Consider the following 26,662-nt stretch of genomic DNA (forward strand, 5'->3'; position numbering starts at 1 on the left):
AATTGGGTGGGTAAGGGTCAACGCGGCTTTTGTAAAGGAAATTGTGCCTCACCAGTCTATCAGAATTCTTAGAGGGGATCAACAAACAGGTGGACAATATCAATCCAGATGATATAGTGCATTTGGACTTTCAGAAAGCCTGGACAAAGTCCCTAATCAAAGGCTCTTAAGCCAAGTAAGCAGTCATGGGATATGAAGAAAAGTCCTCTCATGGATCACTAACTGGTTAAAAGACAGGAAACAAGCATAGGAATAAATGATCATTTTTAGAACGAAGTGAGGTAAATAGTGGGTTCCCACAGGAATCTGTACTGGGACCCGTGCTGTTCAACATATTCATAAATGATCTGGAAAAAGGGATAAATGATGAGGTGGCAAAGTTGGCAGATGATACAAAATTATTCAAGATAGTTAAGTCCAAAGCAGTCTGTGAATAGTTACAAAGGGATCTCACAAAACATGGCAGATGAAATTCAATGTTGATAAATACAAATTCAAAAAAACGAACAGAATGTTAGGAACCATTAGGAAAAGGATAGATAAGAAGACATAAATATCATAATGGCACTACATAAATCCACGGTAGGCTCACACCTTGTATACTGTGTGCAGTTCTGGTTACCCCATCTCAAAGAAGACATATTAGAATTGGGAAAGGTACAGAGAAGTGCAACAAAAACGATTAGAGGTATGGAACAGCCTTCATATGAGGTGAGATTAAAAAGACTGGGACTTTGCAGCTTGGGAAAAAAGGTTAAAGGCAGATATAATAGAGATCTATGACATCATGACTGGTGTGGAGAAAATGCATAAGGGAATGTTATTTACCTCTTCACATAACACAAGAACCAGGATCTCCCAATGAAATTAATAGGCAGCAGGTTTAAAAAAACAGAAAGGCAGTACTTCTTCACACAAAACACAGTCAACCTGTGGAACTTGTTGCCAGGGGATGTTGTGAAGGCCAAAACTATAACATGGCTCAAAAAAGAATTAGATAAGTTCCTGGAGGACAGGTCCATCAATGGCTATTAGCCAAGATGGTCAGGGATGCAACCCCATGCTCTGGGCGTCCCTAGCCTCTGACTGCCAGAAGCAGGAAGTAGACAATAGGGTATGGATCACTCCATGAGTGAGTGTCCTGTTCATTTCCTATAAAGCACCTGACATTAGCCTCTGTCAGAAGACAGGATACTGAGCTAGATGGACCACTGGTCTGACCCAGTATGACTGTTCTTGTAAGTAAAAGGGGACATGATAACATAACACAAACTGGCACAGAGCAAGTATATTGGGTGCTCCTATTAACCCTCCTTCTTAAGATAGAGCAAAGGGGCAGTCACTGAAAATGAAAGGCAACAAATTTCAATCTGGTAAAAAGAAACTTTTTAATGCAATGCATAATTCAGCCATGGAGCTGATTTCCACAAAGTACTGCTGAGAACAAACGTGCCATTGGAATCCCAGAATTATGCAGTTATATGGAAGGGGAGAACATCTGCAGATAGCACAGTTATGAGAGATAAGCTCTGATCTGATCCTCTATTCCTAATACTGGGTGCTTCATCGGAGACAGGAAGCACTGCAGGGAAAGTAGATTGGATGGAGCTGTCAGGACAGGGAGTGCCACGTGTGTGGTGAGAGCTGGAGGCAGGACAGTGCATGGCTGTGGCGTATGCGTATTGGGTTGACTACCAGTGCCCAGGATGAAGGGCGGGTCTGATGGCTCTTGTTCTTTTCAGGGGAGGGAGTGAGCACTAAAAGAGGGAGGGGCCCACACATATGCACAGGTAGGACACGGGATTAGAGAAGCCCCCTCACCTTCAGTACCGCTGGGATCCCTGAGGCTGGATCCCTCAGAGCACTAAGGCCTGGCCTACACGCAGCGTTGGTATTAGTTTAACTATGGCAGTTGAGGGTGTTACTTTATACTGGGATAATTAAATGAGTACAAGCCCTAGTGTGGACACAGTTATGCCTGTGTAAACGGACTTATCCAAGTAGAAGCACCTTTAACTGCATGCACATTAGGAGGACCATACCATTGTAATCCCAAGGGGTTAGAGTACAGAGGTTTCCTTAGAAAGATATTGTTGGACCAAGGAGTGCCAAGGACTCCATGCTGCATCTTGACCCCAGCCTCCTCCCGCTGAGACCAGGGAACTCAGCCCAAGCTTGACCCTTGTCTCGAACCTATCACTGCAGACTCCTGAAGCACTTTACTTATATTACTTAATTGAGCCCCGCAGCTCCCTGTGAGGCAGGGATCCATTACTTTACCCATTTGACAGACTGGGGCCTGGTCTACGCTAGGAATAATCCACACTCCTGAGTGACATAGTTAACCTGACCTAACTGCTGGTGTAAACGGAGCTAGGTCGACAGGAGACTTCTCCTGTCAATTTAGCTACTACCTCTTGGGGAAATGGAGAACCCCTCCCATCAGCATAAGTAGTGTCTTCATTGAAGTGCTTCAGTGGTGCAGCTGCTGTGTTTTAAGGACTGGAGACAGTCCTTGGGAAACTGAGACACAGAGAAATGCGCAGTGACTAGTCTGGAGTCACATAGTCAGTCAGTGGCAGAGCTGAGGAGACACCACAGAAGTCTGGGCACCCTGCCCTGTGTTCTCCCCAACAGGGTCCATCTCCAAACACATAAGATGTCTGAGCAGACTTCTGTCCAGTCATTCTGTCCAGGGGCAGCTAGCCCCTGAGAGGTTATCCCAGAGCGCGTTAATCTGACAAACACCAACGGCAATACTTACATCATAGAACTTCTTCACCATCTCCGTCTGCATTTTATCAAATGTGCTGAAATCTGTCTCATCAACCATCTTATCCCGGTACACACGGTTTGACTCATGCAGGTAGAGCTTCACCAAGTCTTGGGGAGCCTTCAGACACTCCAGGGTAGAAAACAGAATGCCCTGTAGAGAACATATACACACACGCACACACACATATCAGCTACACATAGCACACCCAGCTTCTCCTGTATCTGCACTAACATGCCGGGTTTGGGGGTGAAGAGCGACGAATGCAGAGCTACTGTGGTAAGCATGCAGCAGGACTGCTCAGTCGCTCCCTACCCAGCCAGCCCCTGGAGAATGCAGACTGTGTTCCCCAGGGCTTCCCAGTGTGCCTGCAGCAAAGCATTTTGTGCTGCTTTTGCTTTGTTCTGTGCACGAAAGACTCCAAAGATCAGTACAAAGAATAATGGCAAAGACAGTCACAGGCCATGGAAGATCTGACCTAAATACTTCGGCACCATCCTACACTGCAGTCAACCATTGTGCACTGCACTGCTGAGGAATGCTAGCCCTTGGGCCAGCATACGAATAATTCCTAACTCCTACAAAGACCCGCCCACCAGCAGATCTCAAAGCACTTTACAAAGGAGCTTTGTATCATCATCCCCATTCCACAGCTGGGGAAACTAAAGCAAAGAAAGGTGTGTGACCTTCGGGGAGTCACTTCAATAGGCCAATGCTGCAGCCAGGAATAGAAGCCAGGCCATCCGAATCCCAGTACAGCACTCTATCTACTACGCCATACTGCCTCCCTGTACCCCCAGTCCCAGGAAGATCACCCCAGTCCATGGGCTCTTCCCCCTCCCTGTGTTGGCTGCCATGACAGAGAGTGTGGCTGGGAGGAAGAGGGTGTGGTTGGAGTTTCCTACCAAGAGAAGATTAGAAGGTGCAGTGGGCCTGGCCCGCCCACCCAGCCAAGCAGATGTCCTGCGCCCAGCAGCTGGGGTGTTAGTGCTCTCTGGACCCCGCTGCTCTTGAGGGGAGAGGCACGGCGGAAGCCACTACTCCTGGGGGCAAAGGGGTCCCCTGCTGCTGTTGTTGCCTCTCTGGGAGGTAAAGGTGGTCACCTGCCATCACCACACCAAGTGAGCAGCAGAAACATGCGGGCTCTGGAGCATCTAAACCAGGCCCTGCAAAGGTCTTGGCCCAGTGCACTGTGACTGAGGCTCAGGAGACCTCTCCAAGCTGCACCGACTGCTCCTCAGCCCAGAATCAGGGCCCTTCACCTCCCCAGCATCTCCCTGGTGCTGCCAGCCAAGAGGGAAAAACCAGTTTGGAAATCTCGAGTGAGTAGACTTAAAAAAACATAAAATAAGTGACTTTAATTAGGCATGTGCTGTCTAGAGGAAGTATTAGCTGCTGTCAGCTTACAACAGTGTGTTTACAATGCACCCTATTAAAATGCACAAAAGAATGATATTTCAAAGAGATGACGCCTATAACTAAGCCTATTAACAATACATAAGGTTTTTAATGACATGAATTAAACATAAAGCTTTATTTCTTATGTCTAATTATTTATACATAAAACATAAAATGCGCTGAAATGCAATCTAAAGTGCTCTTGCTCACCAAGTGCCCATAGGTTGGTTGGGGTTTTTTTACATTTGAGGATTGGCAAATTGGCATATTTTTTTTTTCTGAACCAAACTGTGTTTTGAAAATAGCTGACTCCTGAAAGCTTAGAAGGGTTCTGTCCAGCAGGTCAGCCTCGGGATGACAGGGATCACTGGGCCTCTCTGAAACCATCAGGTCTGGTGACAACCTCCAGGTCTTAAAGAGACAAGGTGGGTGAGGTAATATTTTTTTTATTGGACCAACTTCTATTGGTGAGAGAAACAAGCTTTGGAGCTTACACAGAGCTCTTCTTCAGGTCTGGGAAAGGTCCTCGCAGCTCACAGCAAAATGCAAGGTGGGAGAGATTGTTTAGCATAAGTAGTTAGCATGTATTGTAAGGGACCCTTCAAGGTAGAGTGGCCCGTTAACACCTCTGCAGTCACAGGACAAAAAGAGGGTTTAGCGGGTTACAGATGGTTGTGACAAGCCAGAAATCCAGTGTCACTGTTCAGTCCATAATTTTTACTCTTTAGCAAAGTTATGAATTTAAGCTTCCATGCCTGTCTGTTTATGCAAGTTTTCTCTGAGGATAAGGACTGAGAGGTCAGGCACAGAGTGATCATTTTGTGAAAAAAGTGTTCGTCCACAGGTGATGGGGTGGTTTTGTCCTTTATCATTTTCCTGGGTGAATTTACTTGAGAACATAGTGATTGTCTGGATGGATGGAGCTGCCAATAAGTTTCACTGTTCTGCCTAGCACATGCAGCTAGTTTAATAGATCTTGGCAAAGATTGGGTGTGTAGCATCCAAGCCCTTCTATGAATGAGCTACTTACCTCTGAGCATTGATGTTAGCCTTACAAACCATATAACATGATTATCTCTACACAAGGAGACAAATCACTACAACAGTGCAGTTCAGTCCATCTTATCCCCCTGCGCTTCCACAGCAGGTTACACCTGCCTCTAATAGTCCTCAGCAGCAGCTCCCCACACTCGCAAGCTGTTTTGCTACCACTACACTCATTAATAGCTCCCTTGGTCTGGGAACAGATGTCTTCACAGCCTGTGGCAGCACATAGCATGATGACAAACATCAGTCAAATTGTATTTACATGTCAGCGCATCTGTCTGGCTCCCAGTGCCGGGATGAATCCAGGCAGGATGGGAGCATCCCCATGGATGGATTTACAGTACAGAAACCCTGACTTCATTAGTGGGTCCAGACCTTGGTCTGAGATTTATTAACTAACCAGGCAAAGCCCTAAGAAAACAGTTCAGATAGGCTGCAGCATGCACTTAGCCCCTGCCCATCAACAGTGTGACTTGGTGGGGTTGCTGGACAAGACTCGGCTCCCAGTGGAAAGGAGCCCTGAATGGAAAACCAATCATTGCACTTTTCTTGGTTTATGACAGTGGTTCTCAACTTGTGGGCCACTTGAGGTCTAATCAGCACACAGCTACAGCCCATATGCCATCCTCAGAGCCATTTAGGTAGTATATATATTGTGTGGATGTGACCCACATAACACAGAGAACTGCATATGTGGCCCACAATGGTAAACAGGTTGAGAACTACTGGTTTATGTTTACAAGTTCACCCATGCATATCGTTTGGGACGAAGCGTGCAGCCCCAGCATTACTGTCTGGTATGGCCTAGGGTACCTCATGGCTCTGTGTTACAGCGCTAAAGAAGCAATCTTTCTATACCCATTGGCTCCTCTGAGCAGACATACATTCAGCACTACATGGCTGCAAGGGGTTCATGTGATGGAAGACACCAGGAAGTTCCTTCTTCCTTCTGCTGCCACCATGGCACACATGAAAGACATTGCATCATCTTCACATGGAAATATTGATCCCCTAGACAGCAGAACTAGCAACAGTAAAGCCTTCTGTTGGGAATGTGCATGCAGTACAGCCTTGGAGCAGTCTGGACCTCCATCGGCCTTTCCTTTGCATACTGCCATATGCTAGAAATAAATATACTGGGAATAAACAGATTTGCAATCTTGTTTTTCAACTGTTTGATGTTTAATAATTCAACACTCTAAGCATTCATCCAAAACCTGAATTATCACCACACTCATTCCAGACTTGAAGTGCAAAGAGGTATAAAATGAACCATGAATGCTGGGTTTGCTTTGTTTTGCTCATAGTTCCTATCTCCTGAGCACTGCATCCTGTAAAACAAAGTAATTGGTTCACTGGGGCTTTTTGGACAGGCAAGCAAAATTTTGTGGAGGAAATGGAGAAAACAGGACAGATGGCTCCTAGCCTCCATTATCATAACTATGCCCTGCTGAGATGATGGCCAGTAATGCCATGCCAGGGGTCACAGCACAGCCTTCCCTGCTTGCTAGGGGTATGGATGGAGCCCAAGATTACGATACAGTGGGCTGATGAGAGGCGCAAAGGGGACTGTGAGGAGTAAACGCTGAAGTTTCCCTAGCACAAGGGTAAAAATCACAGCTTGTACTGTATGACCCAGAAATAAATGACTTTTAATCCAATTAGTTCAATTACAAATTAAAATAATTTCAGAAAATAGCTGGCTCTGTGAAGTGACCCTTGTCCATGTGGTCGACATGGAAGGAATAAATCTAAGTACTGTTATTACCTCAGCAGCGGGGTGGGTGTTTACAAGCTACTCCTCCAGGGCTACTGTTGTGTCCTGTGTGCACATAACAGGAAGAAATCACACAAGCACAGTCAGGTTCCAAGTCAATAGTGAGTGAGCCCTCTAGTGGTGTTCTCTGTGTTCTCTTTAAAGAGACAGTCCCAATTCCTATACACTACAGCTACAATTCTGGGGTGTGCAATGGGAGACCAATGACATGGAGGGTCAGGGAAAGAGAGGGGCAAAGCAGTCAGCCAAACTGGAATAGAGTATGCATGGAGAGTCAGAACACATACACCCAGCCTCCATATGGCCAGCCACCAAGAACAGGCTGTTGGGTTTTCAGTGGGGGTTGTTCCCAGCTCAAGCAAATGCAGTGTGTCACCATGTCTGGGAAAGCATGTGAACAGCGTTCCCTTAGGAGTCCTTTGGCACAGCACAGTAAGGCAGAATAGCCTTTCTCCTATTGACAAAAACAGAGCATAAGCCATTTCCAGAGCACTGTCCTGGCGCTGCTTTGGAAGACCTGGAAAGGCATTCTGGGAATGGCAGGCAAGTCACACAGTCGCAGTCCCACAACAGAGAGAGACATGAATTGGAATAGGGATTTCCTGAGCTGAGATAGCTGGGATCAAGGGACAATGGAGGAGGCAAGACTGATATGAGGTCTGCCTGCCCATAAGAGCCCATGTGGTTGAGTACTGCTGATTTGCTAGTGTGTGTTTGTCAAAGGTACTTTTTATATGGCCCCAATTCCCATAGCCTCAGAGCACCTCTCTACCTTTAGTGTTGTTAACCTGACAACACCCCTGTGAGGTGGGGAAATACTGTTCTAAATGGCGAACAGAGCTCCAGAGCTTCTAAGGTATTTAGACTCCTAATTTCTGTTGAAATCAATGTGAGTTTGGAGCCTAATGACTTCTGAGGATCTGGGCCAAATGCTAAGTGACTTGTTCAAGGTCACAGAGGAACTCTGTGGTAGAGCAGGGTCTTGAACCCAGCTCTCCTAACTCTAGGCTAGCATTTAGCCAGGGACCATCCTACCTCCCAAGCGATGAGCATCTCTGTTGGTAGGTGATGTATGTAGGTACGTCACTTTACACTCTAGCTCCTAGGTTTTCTGGGTTTGAGTTTTGCTTTCTTGTCTCTTGGTCCACAGACAGCAGCTGCACGCTCCTGCCACCAGTTTGGAAAACAGTCTCATTATTCCTATTCAAAACCACAAAGGAATGCCCACAAATACAGACCTGACTTGAGGCTTTTCCATTCCATAGCAGCTCTAAATGTACTTGCCTATTGGCCAAAGAAAGCCCTGTCATAGAATCATAGAAGATTAGGGTTGGAAGAGACCTTAGGAGGTCATCTAGTCCAACCCCCTGCTCAAGGCAGGGCCAACACCAACTAAATCATCCCAGCCAGGGCTTTGTCAAGCCAGGCCTTAAAAACCTCTAAGGATGGAGATTCCACCACCTTCCTAGGTAACCCATTCCAGTGCTTCACCGCCCTCCTAGTGAAATAGTGTTTCCTAATATCCAACCTAGACCTCCCACACTGCAACTTGAGACCATTACAATGTCCCTCCACTGGTTCAGTGCTTCCAGTTGCAACTCTCTCCTGGTCTTCCTGTTTCTATCCAAAGCAATTGTCAGTTTCTCTTCTGATTTATCAAAGCCAATCCCCAACTCATCTCCCTACCACTTGGCAATTTGTCCAGTGTGCTCCTATGGAGACAAGAGCAATTCTAGAGCAAACCAGGTATCAGGCAATAGTCTGCAGGGTCACATCCGTGCTGTGACAAGCTGTTTCAAGGGTCACTTTGGCATGCCAAGTGTGACAAGTATAGCAAACCACCCTGTAAACATATTTTGCTCTAATTATATAATGCCAACTCATCACCTAGCCGCTGGACCAGTGTGGTTCATCCTGGCCTGGCCAAAGGGTGACGAGCAGGTGAGCAGTGGAGGAAATCACATCCAATAGCAATATTTGGGACCTGCAACCACTGCTATAGAATATCTTGTAGGTGCTCCAAGTCCCAAAAGAAGGGCACTAAACATTCTTGTCTAGTCAAGGCGAATTTGAGCACCATTTGACACAGTGTACTCAGGACTGTCAGAAGAACCTCCAGCCACTAGGTTTGTGTCAGGTTCCTTCACATTCAGCCATGTCTTTTATTTGTGTAGTGTAAACCCTCTAGCATTCTGGAGAAAAATGGAGTGAATTCCACTAGGATTCACCTTCAGTGCAATCCATAGCGAGTCACTCTCACTGTGCAACGCAGGCCATTAGCCTGCCAATCAAGCTGGCATTGAGTATTACATATACAGGCACTTTGAAAGTCTGAACAACATAAAAGCAACAAGTCAGCAGATCTCTGTCAGAAACGATTTCTGCAGATGGCTACTTTGGAGCATCCTCTTCTGGGTAATATTCACATACACAGGTAGACTTGCATTCACTCATTCTCCATTAGCAGTAGCAACTAAGGCAAAGGTTCCTGGAGTGAGACAATTAGCACAGTCCTTATAATAAGGACTGTCAGCCTGTTTTGAGAAAAGTAATCAGGCAGGGATTGTAAGTCACTGATTCAATATTTAGCTACAGCTAAGATAATGTGATAATGACAGATTCTTTCAGCAGATCACAAGTGGAACAGCAGTTAACCATCGGTGCAGAGTCAGCAGTAAAACAAGACAGAGACAGAAAGTTCCAAAGGTAGAACCCTCAGGAGCTGCAATTTGCATAGGTTTTGTGCCACATACCTGTTACCATGAGCTGCTCCTGCATTTAGAAAATAGCTGGTGGAAGAACATTTGCTAAAGGTCCTTTGTAAATGAAGCGATTATATGCTCAAGCACTTGATTGTTTATTCAGGATTAAACTGAATTTTAAAAGGCCTTTATACTACTACCTACAGTATTGGCAGCTGAAAATTTCTTTATCCATCTAAAGGATAAGGCAAGTGAGATTTCTCTATCTGCTTTTCCTGATGACTGAGGATTCCACGCTATGGCACAAGAATGCTTTTTTCATTTTCTGGTTTTCAGTGTGAAAATGCGATGCATTTACTGTAGCTCGGTGTGACTGGAAAAGCAAAGCCAGAGCTCAGTGCTGATTTCAGTGCTCTCCACATCAGCTTCCACAGGGGCATGGGGGGGGGGGGGGAGGGAGGGTTGAGGGCTCCGGCTGGGATTGCGGGCTCCGGGGTAGGGTTGGGGAGGAGGGGTTTGGGGTATAGGAGGGTGATGTGGGCAAGGACTGAGGGGTTTGGATGGTGGGAGGGGGATCAGAGCTGGGGTGGGGGGGGTGGGAGGGGGTCAGGGGTACAGGCTCCGGACGGTGCTTACCTCAGGCAGCTCCAGGAAGCAGTGGCACGTCTCCCCTCCGGTCCTATGTGTAGGTGCAACCAGGTGGCTCTGCGCACTGTCCCATTTACAGGTGCTTCCCCCGCAGCTCCCATTGGCCATGGTTCCCAGCTAATGGGAGCTGCAACGCTGGCGTTTGGGGCAGGGGCAGCGTGTGAAACCACTGGGCTGCCCCTATACACAGGAGCCGGAGGGGGGACATGCCGCTGCTTCCAGGAGCCACGCAGAGCCACGACAGGAAGGGAGCCTGCCTTAGTCCCACTGCTCTGCTGACTGGACTTTTAACAGCCCCGTCAGCAGTGCTGACCAGAGCCGCCAGTGTCCCTTTTTGACTGGGCGTTCGAATCGAAAATCGGACACTTGGCAACGCTAACCATTTTCCTCACTCCTCAGCTGATTTCACAGGCTTGAATGTCTAACAAAGGGCAAACCACATGGACAACAGGGAAATGAACTTCAGGCCCCGAGATCCTCCAAAGTATTTAGGTGCCTAAGTACCCTGGAGGATCTGGGTCTTAGTTACCACGTGAAAAAATATTTTACTCCAAAAAAAATGTGTGTTGTCATTTTCTTGGAAGACTGGACTGAACGACACATGGCGCATATGCAGCCTGGTGAGGTTGCATACCTCCCATTAATGTTAATTGGTGCTGGGCTGGCGCAGAGAGGGGACCACACCCCCATAAATACCACATCCTACCTTTAGTCAACCTTCGAGTGCCCCAGGAGGAAAGCTACTGCACTTACCTGAAAGATATTGGAGAAGTCTCTGAGGTTGAAAATATAATGGAATTTGATAGCCGTTGGCAGGAAAGTAGCAGCTACTTTCTGGTGCAGGCCCAACGCCACGTGTATCAGCTGCTGAGAGGATTTCTGCACAGGCCCAGAGAAATGCCCCCGTTTCAGGTGCTGAGTTAGAATGACACTATAGATAGTGGACAAAGCTTCCGATCCAGGGAAGGAGAGAGCAAACACACTGAAGTGGCGCTGGGGAGGGAAGAAAAACAAAGAAAGGTTTCAGACTGGGTTGGCCTCCTTGTTTGCTGAATCGGGGTTTGGGCTCATTGAGCTGATCAGAAAGCAATCAGTATTTCTACTGTGATTTCTCATCCCAATAGCTCAAGCTGATGAGCCACTTCTGAGGCATCTGCTCCCAAAGGGTGGAACTGTCAATTGCATTTGATGGTCATTTCGTTACAGTTTTAAAGTCAAAATGGCAAATAAACAAGCACAGTGAATTGATTTTGCTGATTTCCTGGAGATATTTTAGAAATGTGCAGCCTCCATTGACTACGAGAGACCTGTGGGGTCCCGAGCACTTTGGAAAATCTGGCCGTTTTATTCAGGTGCCCAAATAGGAGTTAGCTCTTTGGAAAATCTGGTCCTTTATACCAGGATAATATTTTGTCCAAAGGACAGTACCCTTCATGTAAGGTGCTGTATTCAGACCATTACTCAAACAAGGGACTGTGGGTTCCTTGTCCCTCTCAGTAAGAGCCAGGCTGACGGAGATGGGTAAGTCACAAGTTTTCAAGAGGTCAAAATATCTCATTTTACCAAACTATGGCAGCTCATTTAAGGAGGTCAGGATGCTGGGTAACTCCTTTTACAGAGGCGATGGTCAAGAAATGGAGACAAATTCGGCTCTCAGTTCTACATGTTCACATAAACATTCTAGTGGCACCTGCTGGATTACCTGTATGTAACCGCTGAGAGCGGGATATAGTTCCCATGCAGGATACGATGCATCAGGTTGTTGTGATCCTTCTCCTAAGTCCTATTTGAGATCCCTATTTCTCTTGTAAGTACTAATAAAACCCAGCGTGTTTTCATTCTGCTGCCTGCCAAGGTGACCTGGGTATAGCTGACAGATACTTAGCAATTCCCTGACCCCTCTGGGGCTCATTTGGCAAATGCTATCCCACCAGTGTCAACAGACAAACAGTGCACCTTGTGATAAGAGAACACCTTTCACAAGTTAAATAGGACAACGTAAGAATGGCCATACTGGGTCAGAGCAATGGTCCATCTAACCCAGTATTCTGTCTTCCTACAGTGACCAGTGCCAAATGTTTGAGAGGGAATGAACAGAACAGGGCAATTATTGTGTGATCCACTCCATGCTGTCCAGTCCCAGCTTATGGGAGTCAGAGGCTTAGTGACACCCAGGGCATGGGGTTATATCCCTGACCATTTTGAATAATAGCCATTGATGGATCTATCCTCCATGAACTTATCTAATTCTGATGTGAACCCCATTACACTTCTGGCCTTCACAATATCTCCTGCCAATGAGTTCCACAGGTTGACTATGCATTGTGTGAAGAAGTACTTCCTTAAATTTGTTTTAAGCCTTCTGCCTATTAAACATAGCAATTGACCGACTGGATCAGAGCTGAGATCCAGCTAGTGCACTACCCTGTCTCTGACATTGGCCAGAACCAGATGCTTCGGACGATGGAGCAAGCAACCTGGCCCAAAGCAGATGTGGTATGATCTGCCTCCTATGTTAGGTCTCCTCCTAATCCCTGACAGTCAGTGACTGGCTTAAGCCCTGAAGCATGAGGTTTAATATCTCTTCCCAAATTCATGTTAGCATTAGCTATTATAACTCTGGATCATCTTCTTTCCTATTTTCATTGTATTTTATCTCTTTGACAAAGGAAAATGTAACTGGCTGCATGAGGATTTTTACAACCCAAACCAGAGAAAATGAGTACCTACATTCCAGGGATAACACTAGATAAATAAAAACTAACTCAATCTGTATTACTCTGAAGGATGCTGGCTGGCTGGCAAAAGTGAAAGTCCTTCTCAAACTGTGAGCAGTAATGTGTTAGGAAATATGGTGGGAAAGGGGCCAAAAATGAGGAATAAGGGACAATTCTGCTTTCTGTTTCACCAGTGTAAATTAGAATAACTCCACTGATTTAAATGAATTTACATGGATGTAAGTGACAGCAGAATTTGGCCACGTTTCTTAAGGCTGGAGTGTTAACTACAACGTCATGGCCTTAATCTGCCCCTCCAAGTTATTCTTTTAAAGACCATTCTGATGACATTCTAACTCTCCAAATGATTTAATAAATTAGCAGTGTGTCAATTAATGAACTCTACCTGAAGCCGTGGGTTGATGGTGAAACTCCCTGCAGTGGGGTTCATACATGATACGTACTGCACGTTCATGATCTCCTTCAGGGACAGTTTGTTTCTGTCGTACCTGTGGCAAACAAAGCAACACAATAATTGCAGCCAATTAGCAACAGACTTATAGCAGCACACCCTCTTGTTAGGGCCAGGTCTGGAGCAGTGGCAACAAACCTGTGTAACCCAGATGACTTCAGTTCATGCACCAAGACTCAGAATCAAAGACTATGCTCTTTGGGACAAGGACTATGCCTTCCTGTGTGTCTGTACAGTGCCTAGCTCAACTGGCTCCTGATCTCAGTTGAAGACTTTTAGGCACAACAATTCCTATTGTTATTATCCCTCAGTATTACATCATGGGGACTTTTTTTTAAACAAACAGCCTTTACAACATACAAGATCTTTAAGCATAGAAAGTGGAAAGCTATTGTCTAAAATTTATCCCCATGAGTCACCAATAAATCCTGACCACGATCCAACTCTAGGATTGATTAGTCAGAATTTTTGTGAAATTTTGCAGAATTCCTGTATTGTAGGTGCTCAAATTCACTTGTTCTCCAACAGTGCTGTTCTCTGGAGGTCACTGATCACGATGTCTTGCAATCTAATGTGTTCTTGAGCTGCCCATTCATACCCTTACAAATTGCTCCAAGTGATCACGGAGATTGTATTTGTTGTAGTTTTTCATTGCTTTCCTCTTCATGGCAGAGTTCTTCATACTTCACCATCTTCTCTTCTTGTTTCTTTTTTATCTTTCTGTCTGCTGGGATGGAAATAGCAATTAACAGGGTCTTTTTTTCTACAACAACTCTGTCCAGCCTGTTTGCCTGCACCATTCGTCCTGTGACAACTGCCAGATCCCATAAAATCTTAGCCTCTGCATTCTCTGGAGCACTTTTGATTTGGTGGTCATAATACCACATGGCTCGTTTACATCAATACTTGCCACAGAGGCTCCAATGCAGACACTTGGTGATTTCATTGTGTCTACTCCGATATTCTCTCCCAGCCAGGCTCCTGCAAGTGCTCAATATATGTTCCCCCACCTCTTCTTTTTCAGAACACACACTGCAGTTTGGGAAGCAGTTCCGTCAGTCAATTTTGTTTCTAACATAATTACGTCTTAAGGACTGTTCTTGTGCACTCACACTGAGGCTCTTGGCCTCTCTTTTCAGGTATCCTCCTACAAAACATGAGTCTGTTAATCTTTGATCACTAATGGGTTCGAGCTCTCCACCACTGTCTGTGCATTGATTTCTGTGTAAATCTTTCCAAGTCTTTCTTTGGCAGTTTGCTTTCTCCTTTCCTTTATGCTTTCTTGGGCTGGGATGCACTCTGCCTTAGCTTGTTATCGCAACTAGATGATCATTTACTCTGGCTGACTTCTTACATATTTTGATATTATACAGTATTCTTCATTGTCAATTGCTACCTCTCCCTATAGCACACCTTTTGCTCCATCGCATCGTTGGATGTACATCCTGTCCATGTCTTGATATATATTCATTATTCTGTATATCACCAGAAGGTTTCTTGTTTGGACATCATTTTTTTTTCCTCCTCTTGACTCCACTTGATCACACCGGCAGTTATCCGGGTAGTCAACTGACCCCAGATTTATAGCTTCACCAAATGTTTCTACATACGTCATCGCTCTCTGCATCTCCTTTTGTGATGGTCTATATAATTTCAGATCAGCCATGTAAAACAAATGGTTAACTGGTTGTTGCTCTTCACTGATTTAATAACTGCAATTTAGCTCACAGAGAATTCATGTCAGTTGTTGCATCACTACCATGAACAGCACTGGTGATAAGTGCTTGAAAGATTCCTCTTTTAATTTGGATGCCATCAATGAGAGTCCCTTCCTGGCTGAGCTAAGTGTTCCAGTTAGCTGTAGATTGGGGCACAAAGGAAATGAACTTTGGATGAACCTATTGCATTTTCAGTGTCTCAATGATCCACGAATGTGGAACCCTGTCATGTGCTTTTTGATCATATATCCACAGCATCTCTCAGTTTTTCTTTTTCTGTTTTGCATCTTCTGTGATCCTCCTGTTCATCCTGAGGCAGTCCTTATTCCCTTTTCATGTCACTGTGAAGCCAAATTGTTACTATTAAGCACTAACTAAAACCTACAAGCTACCCCTCCCCACATATAGAAATGGGAATGGAATGGTGCCTTATGTCATTGTTTCAGCTTCCTGACTGGGAACGTGGAGGGAATCCGACACATAATGCATGTATTGGTGACAGTGCTGTGTCTGAGTGAATCGGTGAGAGTCTTGCAGTTGTGCACGTCCGCCCAGCCCCAGGGTAGCACTCCACAGTGCCAGAGCTGGAGTATCAGATGTATGTGTCTGAGGAGCATGCATACAACAGAGTAAGTGTGCTATACACACACCAGTTCTAAAGTATCATCTATGAGTAAGGACAATGCAGTTCAGCTACCAAACACAGTTGCACGGATTTGACACTAGGTCCTCCCTTGGCAAGTAATTTTTCCCCTTTAAGAAACCATTTTCCAACACTGAGTCTAGGTACATGAATCTAGGGCTTATCTGCAACTATTTTAATATGAACTAACAAGGAATCATTGAAACTAAACAAACAAATGAACTATGAGCACCTCTGAATAGGAGACAACAGGAAACTCTACAGATTTTTGGACACCAAAGCAATTCACAGTTAATATGGACATGCTAAATGTTGTTAGTGACGCCTCTTCTGATACTATTAGACTCAACAAGAGTATGTGGGAATAAGTGTCCAGTGCTCTGGTAGCTCACAATGGAAACAGAGCTGAGGACCAGCTCCAATTCCAGGTCAGGCACATAACCGTTCAGACATAACAAACTGACAGTGGTTAGGCCATGGGCATGTTGATGCCACTGCCTCTCATGCTGACCAGTATTGTCCCATTGTTTCCTTGTACTCTCCTGCCTGTCTATATCCATCTGTTGTCTCTTGTTCTGTGTCTGCACAGCACCTAGCACAATGGGGCCATGGTCCTAGGCTGGGGCTCATAGGTACTATTATTTTTATGAATTATTATTATTAATTATTTTTATTATAGAGAGAGGTATGACCCACACAGTCCAGATCTGGATATACATTGCCCCAAGGCGTAGGGGGGTTCAGACCCATTCTCTACTTTTCATCCACAGTTTCTATGAAACATGCTGTTGCTGTGTGCACGTGGCTTCTCAGATCAACAGGTGCCCTCATTTGTACCAGCCTGATGAACCCACTATTGAATGGCTCCTCCTGCATCTCCACTCAGGTCATAGCATGCCAGTGACGGGTCCAGCACTGGCATGCAGACCTGCACCCACTGATCCGCTCTCTCTCTAGGACTCTTTCTGAATTGCAGAGAGGGAAAGCACAGGAGCTGTGACAGGGACAAAGTGCCAGTCTAGCCTAATGCGTTCCAGGGAACCTTGTTCATCTCATACTGGGCCATCTAGTCTGACTGTAATAACAGCACGGGAGGTCGAAGGGGGTTGCGCAGAAAGGCAGGGATGTGGCATCCAGATGGGTTCTTTGGAACGTGCCCGATAGCGACAGTTGCATCTGGGCAGAATGATGGAGTGTCAAGGGGGACATATTTGGTACAGAATGCATCCTTATGCACAGAGAGGGCAGAGCGGGAGAGTTAGGGAAGATGACATAGCGTGGATTTTGTCTGAATAAGCTCGGTCTTTTTTTATTTAATTCGTTCTTCACCACTTTGCAGTCCTTTCACACCCCGGTGCCCAGGCTTCTGCTCCCCGGCACTTTGGTTCCTCTCATGGACCCACACAATTTCATCCCCCTTCACAATAAGCCTTTGCTGGAATGAGTGCTTGTGGATCAAGGGGCTGATCTGGACAACACATTGGGAAGCAAATCCCAACGCCCTTTATTTCCCAGCAGGAAGGGGCAGGTGCATGCTGTGCTTCTGGCTGTAATAACACGGGGCCACCACTTTGAGAGACATTGGAACTGGTTTTCTTCAACATACCTGTGCTGCGAAATGCTCGCTTTCATGCTAACTCTATTACTCAAGAAACAAAGAAACAGTTCTTTTATAGTAAAGACTTGTGGTCCAATGATAACACGTTTATTATCATGGCAAATCCCAGCAGGACACAGCCACCTTGTAGATCGAGCACCACCTGGATCAGTCTCTAAGTAGGGCCCTAAGGTAGTCTGTCTGGACATACAATTTATGTCCATCACTGGCGATTTTATCACACCACCAGTGTTTATGATGAATATGTGATCACTGGCTGTAGAGCAGCATTCCTTGGTAAATATCCATTGTAACTGTATCAATCACATAGAAATCAAATCCCAGGCCAGGCAACTGGTCTCAGTGCTATGTATTGTCTGTTGCAAGCAATCAGTTTTCAAAGCAGCAGTTATGATGTAAGCCCAGAAAAGAGTGAGGCTTCTCCAAAATGGGCCACATTTTAATAAAATCTGCAAATTATTGTCAGAGAGCAGTGGCAGGAAATCACAGGACTTGGACAGTTTCTTGTTATGACACTATGTGAGTCATTCCAGTGGCTCTAACTGAAGAAGAGCCATGGAGCATGTCTGTGGATGTGTGTACAATTAAGGTAAGCATGGGCAGCACGTGAACCGCCAGTTGGGGAAGGCTAGCCCCTAGCCCTGTCCCTTCTGCCTGAGGTCCCCCGACTTCCACCTCCCGCCAGAGCCCCAGCCACCGGCCCAGTCCTGCCCCAGGCTAGCCCTCCAGCCCCAAAGGAGTACTAGGAGGGCAAACAGTGCGTGGCCCCAGCCTCCCCAGCCCCAAAGCACCAGGTGGGCAAGCGAGGAGTTGCCACAGCCTCCCCAGCCAGAGCACTGGGGGCTGGAGCCGCAGGGAGTGGTGGTAAGCAGGGGGCAGGATTGCGCCTGACTGTTTGGGGAAGCACAGACTCCCCCAGCTTATACAATCCGCCGCCCATGAAGGTAGACAAAGAACGACACCAACAGTAGAAAGGAGAGCTGCACCCTCATTCCACAATCTGAATGCCGTGCTCATCCAGTGCACTAAATGCCCCAATAACAATTACATGGGTGAAGCCACACAATCACTATGCTCTCGAGTGAACTCACCCAGGAAAATGATAAAAGACAAAAGCACCCTATCACCTGTGGGTGTACACTTTCCACACAGCGATCACTCTATATCTGACCTCTCTGTCCTCATTCTCAAAGGAAACCTGGACAACACTTTCAAAAGATGAGCCTGGGAGCTTCAGTTCATAATTTTGCTAGACACTAACAATCATGGACTGAATCGACACACTGGATTTATGGCTTATTACAACAATCTGTAACCCACTAACAACCCTGGATGCTTCCCCCAGTCCCCCACCCTCCACTCCTTTCCTCCCCATAACTGGAGAGGTGTTAACAGGCCACTTCACCTTGAATGGTTCCTTGAAATGTGTTAAACTACTTATGCTAAACAATCTGTTCCACCCAGCTGTGCCGCTGTGAGTTAATTTCCCAGACCTGAAGAAGAGCTTTGTGTTACTTCAAAAGCAGAAGTGGGTCCAATAATAGATATTACCTCACACTTCTTGTCTCTCTAATATCATGAGTCCAAGATGGCTACAACAACACTGCATGCTTAGTGCCAGATTAACAGGATGAATAGCACAGCGCAGGGGAAGGCACCTACCAGTGGCCATAGTCCATGTGCTGTCTGATCAGTGTGTGGGGCTGCACTGTTCCATAAGTGTCCACTTCAGGCATGTTCATATCGTCAATGAAGTAGATGAGTTTCTTGGTGCCAGGTGGGCCATAATTTCTACCAGCCTTTTTATCCAGAGGCTTCTCAAGTACAGCTGTATGGGAACAAAGGCAGATTGTTACAAACATTGGGCTGCATGCGCAGAGGATGGAAATAGTGGTATGAACGGTATGATTGGTGCACGCCAGTCATCAAATGTGTAAGTGGACAAACCCCAAAGAAGAAAGGGGTTAATAGTCTGTGTTAGAGGTGAGGGCTGTAGCCAGCTCTACCAACAACATCAAGCCTGCAGGGGATAAAGAGGAAGGAAGCAGGTTTTAGATGTGGGTTTTCCTGACAGAAGTATCTTGGGTCTGAGGCAAAAGAAGTAAGGGTTGGACGAAGCAGCCCAGAACTAGAACCTCAAAGCGCAGCCAAGCTTGGGAAAGACTTGGACTGGCCATCATGTTACCTGAGTGTCTGTCCCTCATCTCACGAACACATTGTTTGTAAATTAAAACAAACCCAAGAATGGGGGTGAGTTTTGACCTCACATAGGGCATGTGGATTTGTCTGGTCTCAGAACAGGTAGAAAAAAGCCTCCCTCACTATTGCCTGCATCAGGGGAGCTAGTAATTTGCCTTGCCCCCTTCATTAGGGGAAGGCTGAAGCAGTCTCCACTGGCTTCCACCAGCTAGGAGAGGCAGGAGTCTCCCTCACCAGTGGTGTCCAGACACCTTTCAAAACCTCCAAGGCTTCACGTTGTGTGAGCAGGCCAAACTCCAGCCAGAGCTGGCAAATGCTCACAGGTTTCTGTTTCTGTCTTCTGGCTGGGGGAGACCATTTCTTAACAGTTGTTTCAGGTCCTGTGAAGGAGGACAGAGCTTTTTGCAATGAGCCTAGGAGGGGGTGAAGGGTTTGGGGTGTTGTTTGTTTTCCTGTAAAGCACCATGCAAATGTATAGCTCTATATAAATATTTAATGAAAAAAATCACAGCCATATCATCCAACAAAGGATCCTGCATTGTCCTAGATTATCATTTCCTTGAACACCTACGTGAGCCAAGCTTTATTGCACTCAACTGGTACAAAACCAACCAGACAAAGCCATATTCTATACCCCCTTTTTTCCCCTTGTATGTTTACTTTGGGAACTCTTTCTATCTCAAGGTGTACTATTTTTCAGTACATGCCAACTAAATTTGATTTGTTTATACAGTTTTTAGTCTTCAGTGGACTTATAGCAGTGCTATAAAAACATCACAATAAATAGCAATTATTTATAATTACAGAGGATTGGTCACAATAAAGGACACTGGGAATTTTAAAATAGTCATTTGTTAGAATATACGTTTAGTACATGCATTATCATGTGGAAAAAGTTATTAAGGGACATTTTTTTCAGAATACCAATTATAGGTTTATATGTTTAAAAATGCCTTTTCTTTACTACTGTTCAGAATCCAATGGATTTCTCATCTTTTGACAGCTTGCTGCAGAAAAACATTTAAAACTCTAGGAAAAAAATGATGAATCTCCTTTCAGTGGAGTAGCTTCCCACAAACCCCCCTCCAGAAAACCACAATTTGTGAGGTTTCTGGTAGCAAGTTAAATTAAGTGTTTCAACTAAGCACTTACTTTAAATTTAATTAGTGTTTAATTAACATATAAAATCAGCCATTTTTGAGGTTTAACAAATATGTAAGAGATATATCAAATTGAAATGCAATTACTGGGAATCAAATGACAAGTCTGGAAAAATAGCCTTTTAATTTGAAACAATTTCTCCTAATACTAGTAAAAGGAGATGTTTCACTATCTTTGAAATCCTGACATATTCAAATTAGTGTCTGAAATAAACATTCACAGTAAATGAGATTTATTAAGAGTTCTTTGGGTTTTCCAGTGGCTGTCCGTCAAAGAAAGCCAGATTGCATGAAACTGTCTAAGGGCAAATTTATACTGTGCAGAGAGCCTGCACAAGGCCTATACGCTGCTTAAAATGCTATGACTCTGAAGCGGAACCCAGTGGCCTTGCGTAGGATCTCTCATAGTTTACAAGCTTTAAACTCCATACATAATGGCACCAGAAAGCTCCCAGGGCTCTATGGCAGTCAAGCTAGTACGACAGCCTGAGCTAAAAACTTTGGGATGCAACGTAAGCCTGTCAGGAGTGCTAGTGATAATGTAGGATTCAGGCCTCTATTTTTGCCTGAGATAGAATTCTATGTCTTGTTTGCCCGTTTGATTCTTGATAGACTTATATTCTTACTAATATGTTTGAACAAAGGGATCCTTATTAATATGTAAAAAGAAAAGGAGGACTTGTGGCACCTTAGAGACGAACAAATTTATATGAGCATAAGCTTTCGTGAGCTAATATGTGTAAACAAAGGACAAAGACACTGTATATGTTGCTTCTGCCTAGCCAGATGGGTTTGTTGGTATAATGGGAACAGATAAGAACAGCTAAAGTGTTACTGGGCATGGTGGGAGTATAATATATGAGCGCACACTTTAAGACTGCCTCAACTCCTATCTCAAGGCAAGGTCAAGCAACGAGTCGGGAAGGGCAAGGGGGGATTGGGGGAAGGTATAAAACACTCAAAGGCCAAAGAAATGGCTGTCCCTGACCGTAGCGCAACCTCACTCCTTACCCCCCATGGGATACAAAAGAGGTGGGACAAAGACCTCCAGACTCACGACCCCTTCCCCCCAAAAAACAGAACATGACCATAAGTTGTAAGGGGTGGGACTGAGGGCATGCACTTCATGTATAATTATGCCTGCTAAGGAGCAAGGAGAATGGGACACTGGGAAACAAGGCTCTGCAGCATCAGAGTTATGGACATGCTTGCTTGAAACTAACCCCCCCCCCAAAAATGTGTTGCCTGCACTTCAGACTTCTGGTCTTCTGCTTTCTGTCTGCGTGACAAGAACCAGGGGAGAGGGTGAAGGAAAAGCCCCCTAACATACCCTCTCCAATGTGGAGTCACTGCCTCCACCCAGGGCCACTTACAGAGCCAATTGCACCAGACTCAACGGCCCCCCTTGCGGGACCGAATTCAACGGTGTTGGCTCTGTAGTTTTCAGCACTGGGGGCTCCTCCTTTGGATGCGTCCCATTCGCTGGTTCAGAGGGTGTCATAAATATAAAGGGAAGGGTAAACACCTTTAAAATACCTCCTGGCCAGAGGAAAAACCCTTTCACCTGTAAAGCGTTAAGAAGCTAGGATAACCTCGCTGGCACCTGACCACAATGACCAATGAGGAGACAAGATACTTTCAAAGCTGGAGGGGGGGAGAAACAAAGGGTCTGTGTCTGTCTGTGTGATGCTTTGGCCGGGGACAGAACAGGAATGGACAGAACAGGAGTCTTAGAACTTAGTAAGTAATCTAGCTAGATATGCGTTAGATTCGGTTTTCTTTAAATGGCTGCGAAAATAAGCTGTGCTGAATGGAATGGATATTCCTGTTTTTGTGTCTTTTTGTAACTTAAGCTTTTGCCTAGAGGGATTCTCTATGTTTTGAATCTAATTAGCCTGTAAGCTATTTACCATCCTGATTTTACAGAGGTGATTCTTTTTACTTTTTCTTCTATTAAAATTCTTCTTTTAAGAAACTGAATGCTTTTTCATTGTTCTTAAGATCCAAGGGTTTGGGTCTGTGTTCACCTATGCAAATTGCTGAGGATTTTTATCAAACCTTCCCCAGAAAAAAAGGGGGTAAGATTTGGGAGGATTCTGGGGGGAAAGACGTTTCCAAACAAACTCTTTCTCAGTAACCGATGTTCTATGTTTGGTGGTGGCAGTGAAAGTCCAAGGGTAAAAGGTAAAATAGTTTGTACCTTGGGGAAGTTTTAACCTAAGCTGGTAAAAATAAGCTTAGGAGGTTTTCACGCAGGTCCCCCACATCTGTACCCTAGTGTTCAGAGTGGGGAAGGAACCTTGACAGAGGGGTTGGGTCCTGAAGTCGGGGAACCACTCCTCCCTTGTTTCCGGTGCCGTTTCTGACCTGGGGAATGGGACTGGTGCCGAGTCACCTCCAACGGTTTCCGCACCTGGAGAACGGCACCGGACACTCTTCCAGAGTCCCTCCACAGTGCCGTCTCCACCGCTGCTGGGGTACTACACACCGATGCACTTGGTGCCGGGTCCTGCCATGCCAATGCTGGCTGCGGTCTAAGTGCTGCCTCCATGAGTAGCTGCTTCAGTCTAAAGTCCCGCTCCTTCTTCATTCTCGGGCAAAATCCTTTGCAAATCCTGCACTTATCTGCCTGATGTGTTTCCTCCAGACACTTCAAGCAAGCGTCATGGGGGTCACCCATTGGCATAGACTTGTTGCAGGACTTACAGGGTTTGAACCCCTGGGACTTAGGCATGCCCCGAGTCCCCAGGGAGTGCACGGTCGGGTTGAAGGGGAACTCCCCACTCCTGGCAGCGAACTAATAACACTATACTAAATAATAAGTAACTTAACTAACTAAGGAAAACAAACAAAAGTAAATAGCGCTAGGGAAACGTGAAGAGCTTGCTGAGCAAGATGCCACAGTTCCAATGACCATCACTGGCTGTAACAAGGAACTGAGGAAGCACCAGGTTGGCAGGGTCATATATAGAGTGCTATGGAGGTGCCACTCCAGGGGGCTCCACAGTCGACCCGACGGGTGCTGCTGGGGAAAACCTTTCCGATGACTGTGCACGCACACCTAATTGGAATTGATATGAGCAATCACTCAAAGAAGAACTACTACTTCATGAAAAATTGTAAATGGAGAGTCAGTCATTAAGGCTCGAAGTTCACTAACCCGCCTGGCTGATATTATTGCTATAATAAATGCAGCTTTAACTGAAAGATGAAATAGAGAATAAGATGATAAAGGTCCAAAGGGTGCAGACATAAGCTGTGTTAGCACTAAATTTAAATTCCATGGGGGAACAGACTCTCTCACAGGGGGATAAATATTTAGTAAATCTGTCAGAAACCTCTTAACAATATCATGCAAGAACATAGATTTATCACATATTGATATAGGAAAAGCCACAACTGCAACTAAATGTACCCTGAGTGAAGTAACAGATAAACTCATTTTCTTCAGAGACAGCAAACACTCTGGATTGAATAGGAGCTGACACAGGATCAATACCCTTATCAGCTATCCATAGCGAAAATCTTTTCCATTCAAAATCACAACATTTCCTAGTTGATTGTCTTCTAGCATTAAGTAAAACACTGTACAGCCACAAAGAAAGATTTCTCTAATTCTGTCAGAGACCTATTGCCTATGCTGTCAGGTGCAGTAAAAGTGGATCTGGATGGTGTGCTTTCCCTTGCTGCTGTGACAGAAGGTCCGGCGACACAGGTAAGCATCTGTAGTTCCCATTGGAAAGAAGTAGCAAGTCTGTGTACCACTGCTGTCTCAGCCAGGCTGGGGTGATAAGTATCATCCTGGCTGAGTCCTGTCTAACCTTCTTCACAAGCATCAACATTAAAGAGCTCCTGCTCCTGAACAAAAACAATGACACTTGGGGTTTTATCTTGGGGCAAATTTCTATATGATATAAAAATTCATATATACTACATATGTTGAGTATCCCAAAGAGCAAAATTGTCCCAAATTGTCTTGTATCACAGAGTCTTTCAAGGACCCTTCATACATTTGGGAAGAGTCTCCGATTAGTTGGGCAACTAACTGATTAAGAGATTCTGCCACATGCAGAGCTACTGGATAAATCTCGTGAATTATACACCAATCCCCAAAGCTTCACTGCCTCCTTGCAAAACTCTGAGGAATGGGCTCCTTCATGTTTGTTTACATAGAGCATTGCTCTCATATTGTCTCTGGCTGCTTGAACCACAGATCCTTGCACCTGAGGGAGGAATGATCTGAGTGCCAAATGAATTGCTGTTAGCTCCAGAAGACTGATATAAAGGTGACACTCTTGCTGATTTGAGAGACCTCTTGTTAAAAAGTTGTTGAGGTGTGTACCCCAGCCCATTTTTGAGGCATCTGTTCTAATGATCATGGAAGCAAAGGAACGGTTGAACTTCACTCCCTTCCATACATGTTCCTGGTCCATTCACCATAAGATTGTTTTCTGGATTTTCTTGGGAATGGTATTAAGTTTGTGTCATGTACTGCAGATCCAGGTTTCTTGCCAGTGTTGAGGGGGGTCTCAGCCTTAGCCCTATATATGTTGTGACATATGTGGGTGATGCCATAAGACTCAGCAGAGAGAGGAAGAACTTTACATTCTGAATGGTAGATTTCCTCTTTAGGAATTTCTCCTCCAGAAGTTCAGCTCTTGCCATTCTGGAGTCGAGATGTACTCCTATGAAAAGGATATTTTGTGAAGGCTTCATTAGAGATTTCTTTTTAGTGATCAAAAATCCCAACTTTTGGAACATAGAGCATCTGAATTGAGTGACACCCTTTGTTTCACCTTCAAAAGTTCCTTTTAGGAGCCAATCATGTAAATATGGTCTTCTCAGAAAAGCTGCCACTACAGCTAGGCATTTTGTAGAGTTTAATGCAGTAGAAAGGCCAAAGTGGAAGACTCTGTATTGGACATGGTGCCTACGGCAAAATACGGGAACTTCCTGTGTGATGGTCTTATTGAAATATGAAAGCAGCTTCTTTGAGATTGAGAGCAGTAAAACCAGTTTAGACAGGAGAGGGAGGGGATAATGGATCCTAGAGTTAATATTCTGAAGGGAAATCTGGATGTACCTATTTAACTTCCTCAGATCCAGCACTGGAAGAAGTCCATCATCTTTCTTTGGAATTAGGAAATAGTGCGAGTAGAAACCCCAATTTCTTAGATTTATTGGGACTTCTTCTACTACTCCTTCCCTTAGTAGGGAGTTGATTTCTGTTCTTAGCATTAATTTGTGAGAGGAGTCCCTGAATAGGGAAGAAGGTCTTGAACTGGATGGTATAACCATCTTTTATTGTGTCCAAAACTCATCTGTCCATGGTGATCTTTTGCCACTCAGTGTAAAAAAATGGCATAAACAGTCTCCAAATATGAGGGGAACAGAATTCAAGGCTGGCTTGCTGCTCTTAAACCTCAGGTTTGACATGAAGTTCAATGCAATGTCATGGGGTGCTCCACTCCCCACTGGGCTGCCGCCTCCTCCTGACTCTCTTCTTACTACAGCACCTATGTAACTTGCCCAGGATCTTGAATCTGATAAAGGCTCACATCCACCTGTAGTCAGTGGCTGGAAGGAATTGAAGTGGCAACCGCTCCTTTTATATGTAGCTGGGATATTACGTTTTTATAGTGCTACCCTCAGAACATGCTCAAACGCTGAGGGGAGAGGTGGGAGGGGATGCGTGAGCACTCTTATAGGCACTACTAGTAGAAGGCTGCATTATTCAATGGCACCAGTCAGCGCATATCCCAGGAGTGGGAATGTGCAAAGAACACTCCA

General features: G+C 45.2%; 1 protein-coding gene across 3 annotated transcripts in view; it reads right to left on the reverse strand.

Moving 5' to 3' along the window:
* Window positions 1–26,662, reverse strand: part of DNAH9 (dynein axonemal heavy chain 9) — a 402,358-nt gene that overhangs the window by 230,783 nt on the left and 144,913 nt on the right. For 2 of the 3 annotated variants that reach the window (XM_075119375.1, XM_048817608.2), the window contains 4 exons: window positions 19,176–19,341; window positions 13,469–13,571; window positions 11,099–11,338; window positions 2,765–2,926 (listed from right to left, as the gene is read on the reverse strand). In XM_075119375.1, coding sequence (XP_074975476.1) covers window positions 2,765–2,926; window positions 11,099–11,338; window positions 13,469–13,571; window positions 19,176–19,341 — 671 coding nt within the window. Of the gene's footprint in view, window positions 1–2,764; window positions 2,927–11,098; window positions 11,339–13,468; window positions 13,572–19,175; window positions 19,342–26,662 lie in introns of those variants that run through there. The other variant, XM_075119376.1, reaches the window with a different exon arrangement.

Source organism: Caretta caretta, chromosome 14 (genome assembly GCF_965140235.1).
Source record: "Caretta caretta isolate rCarCar2 chromosome 14, rCarCar1.hap1, whole genome shotgun sequence".
Taxonomy (NCBI): Eukaryota; Metazoa; Chordata; order Testudines; family Cheloniidae; genus Caretta; species Caretta caretta.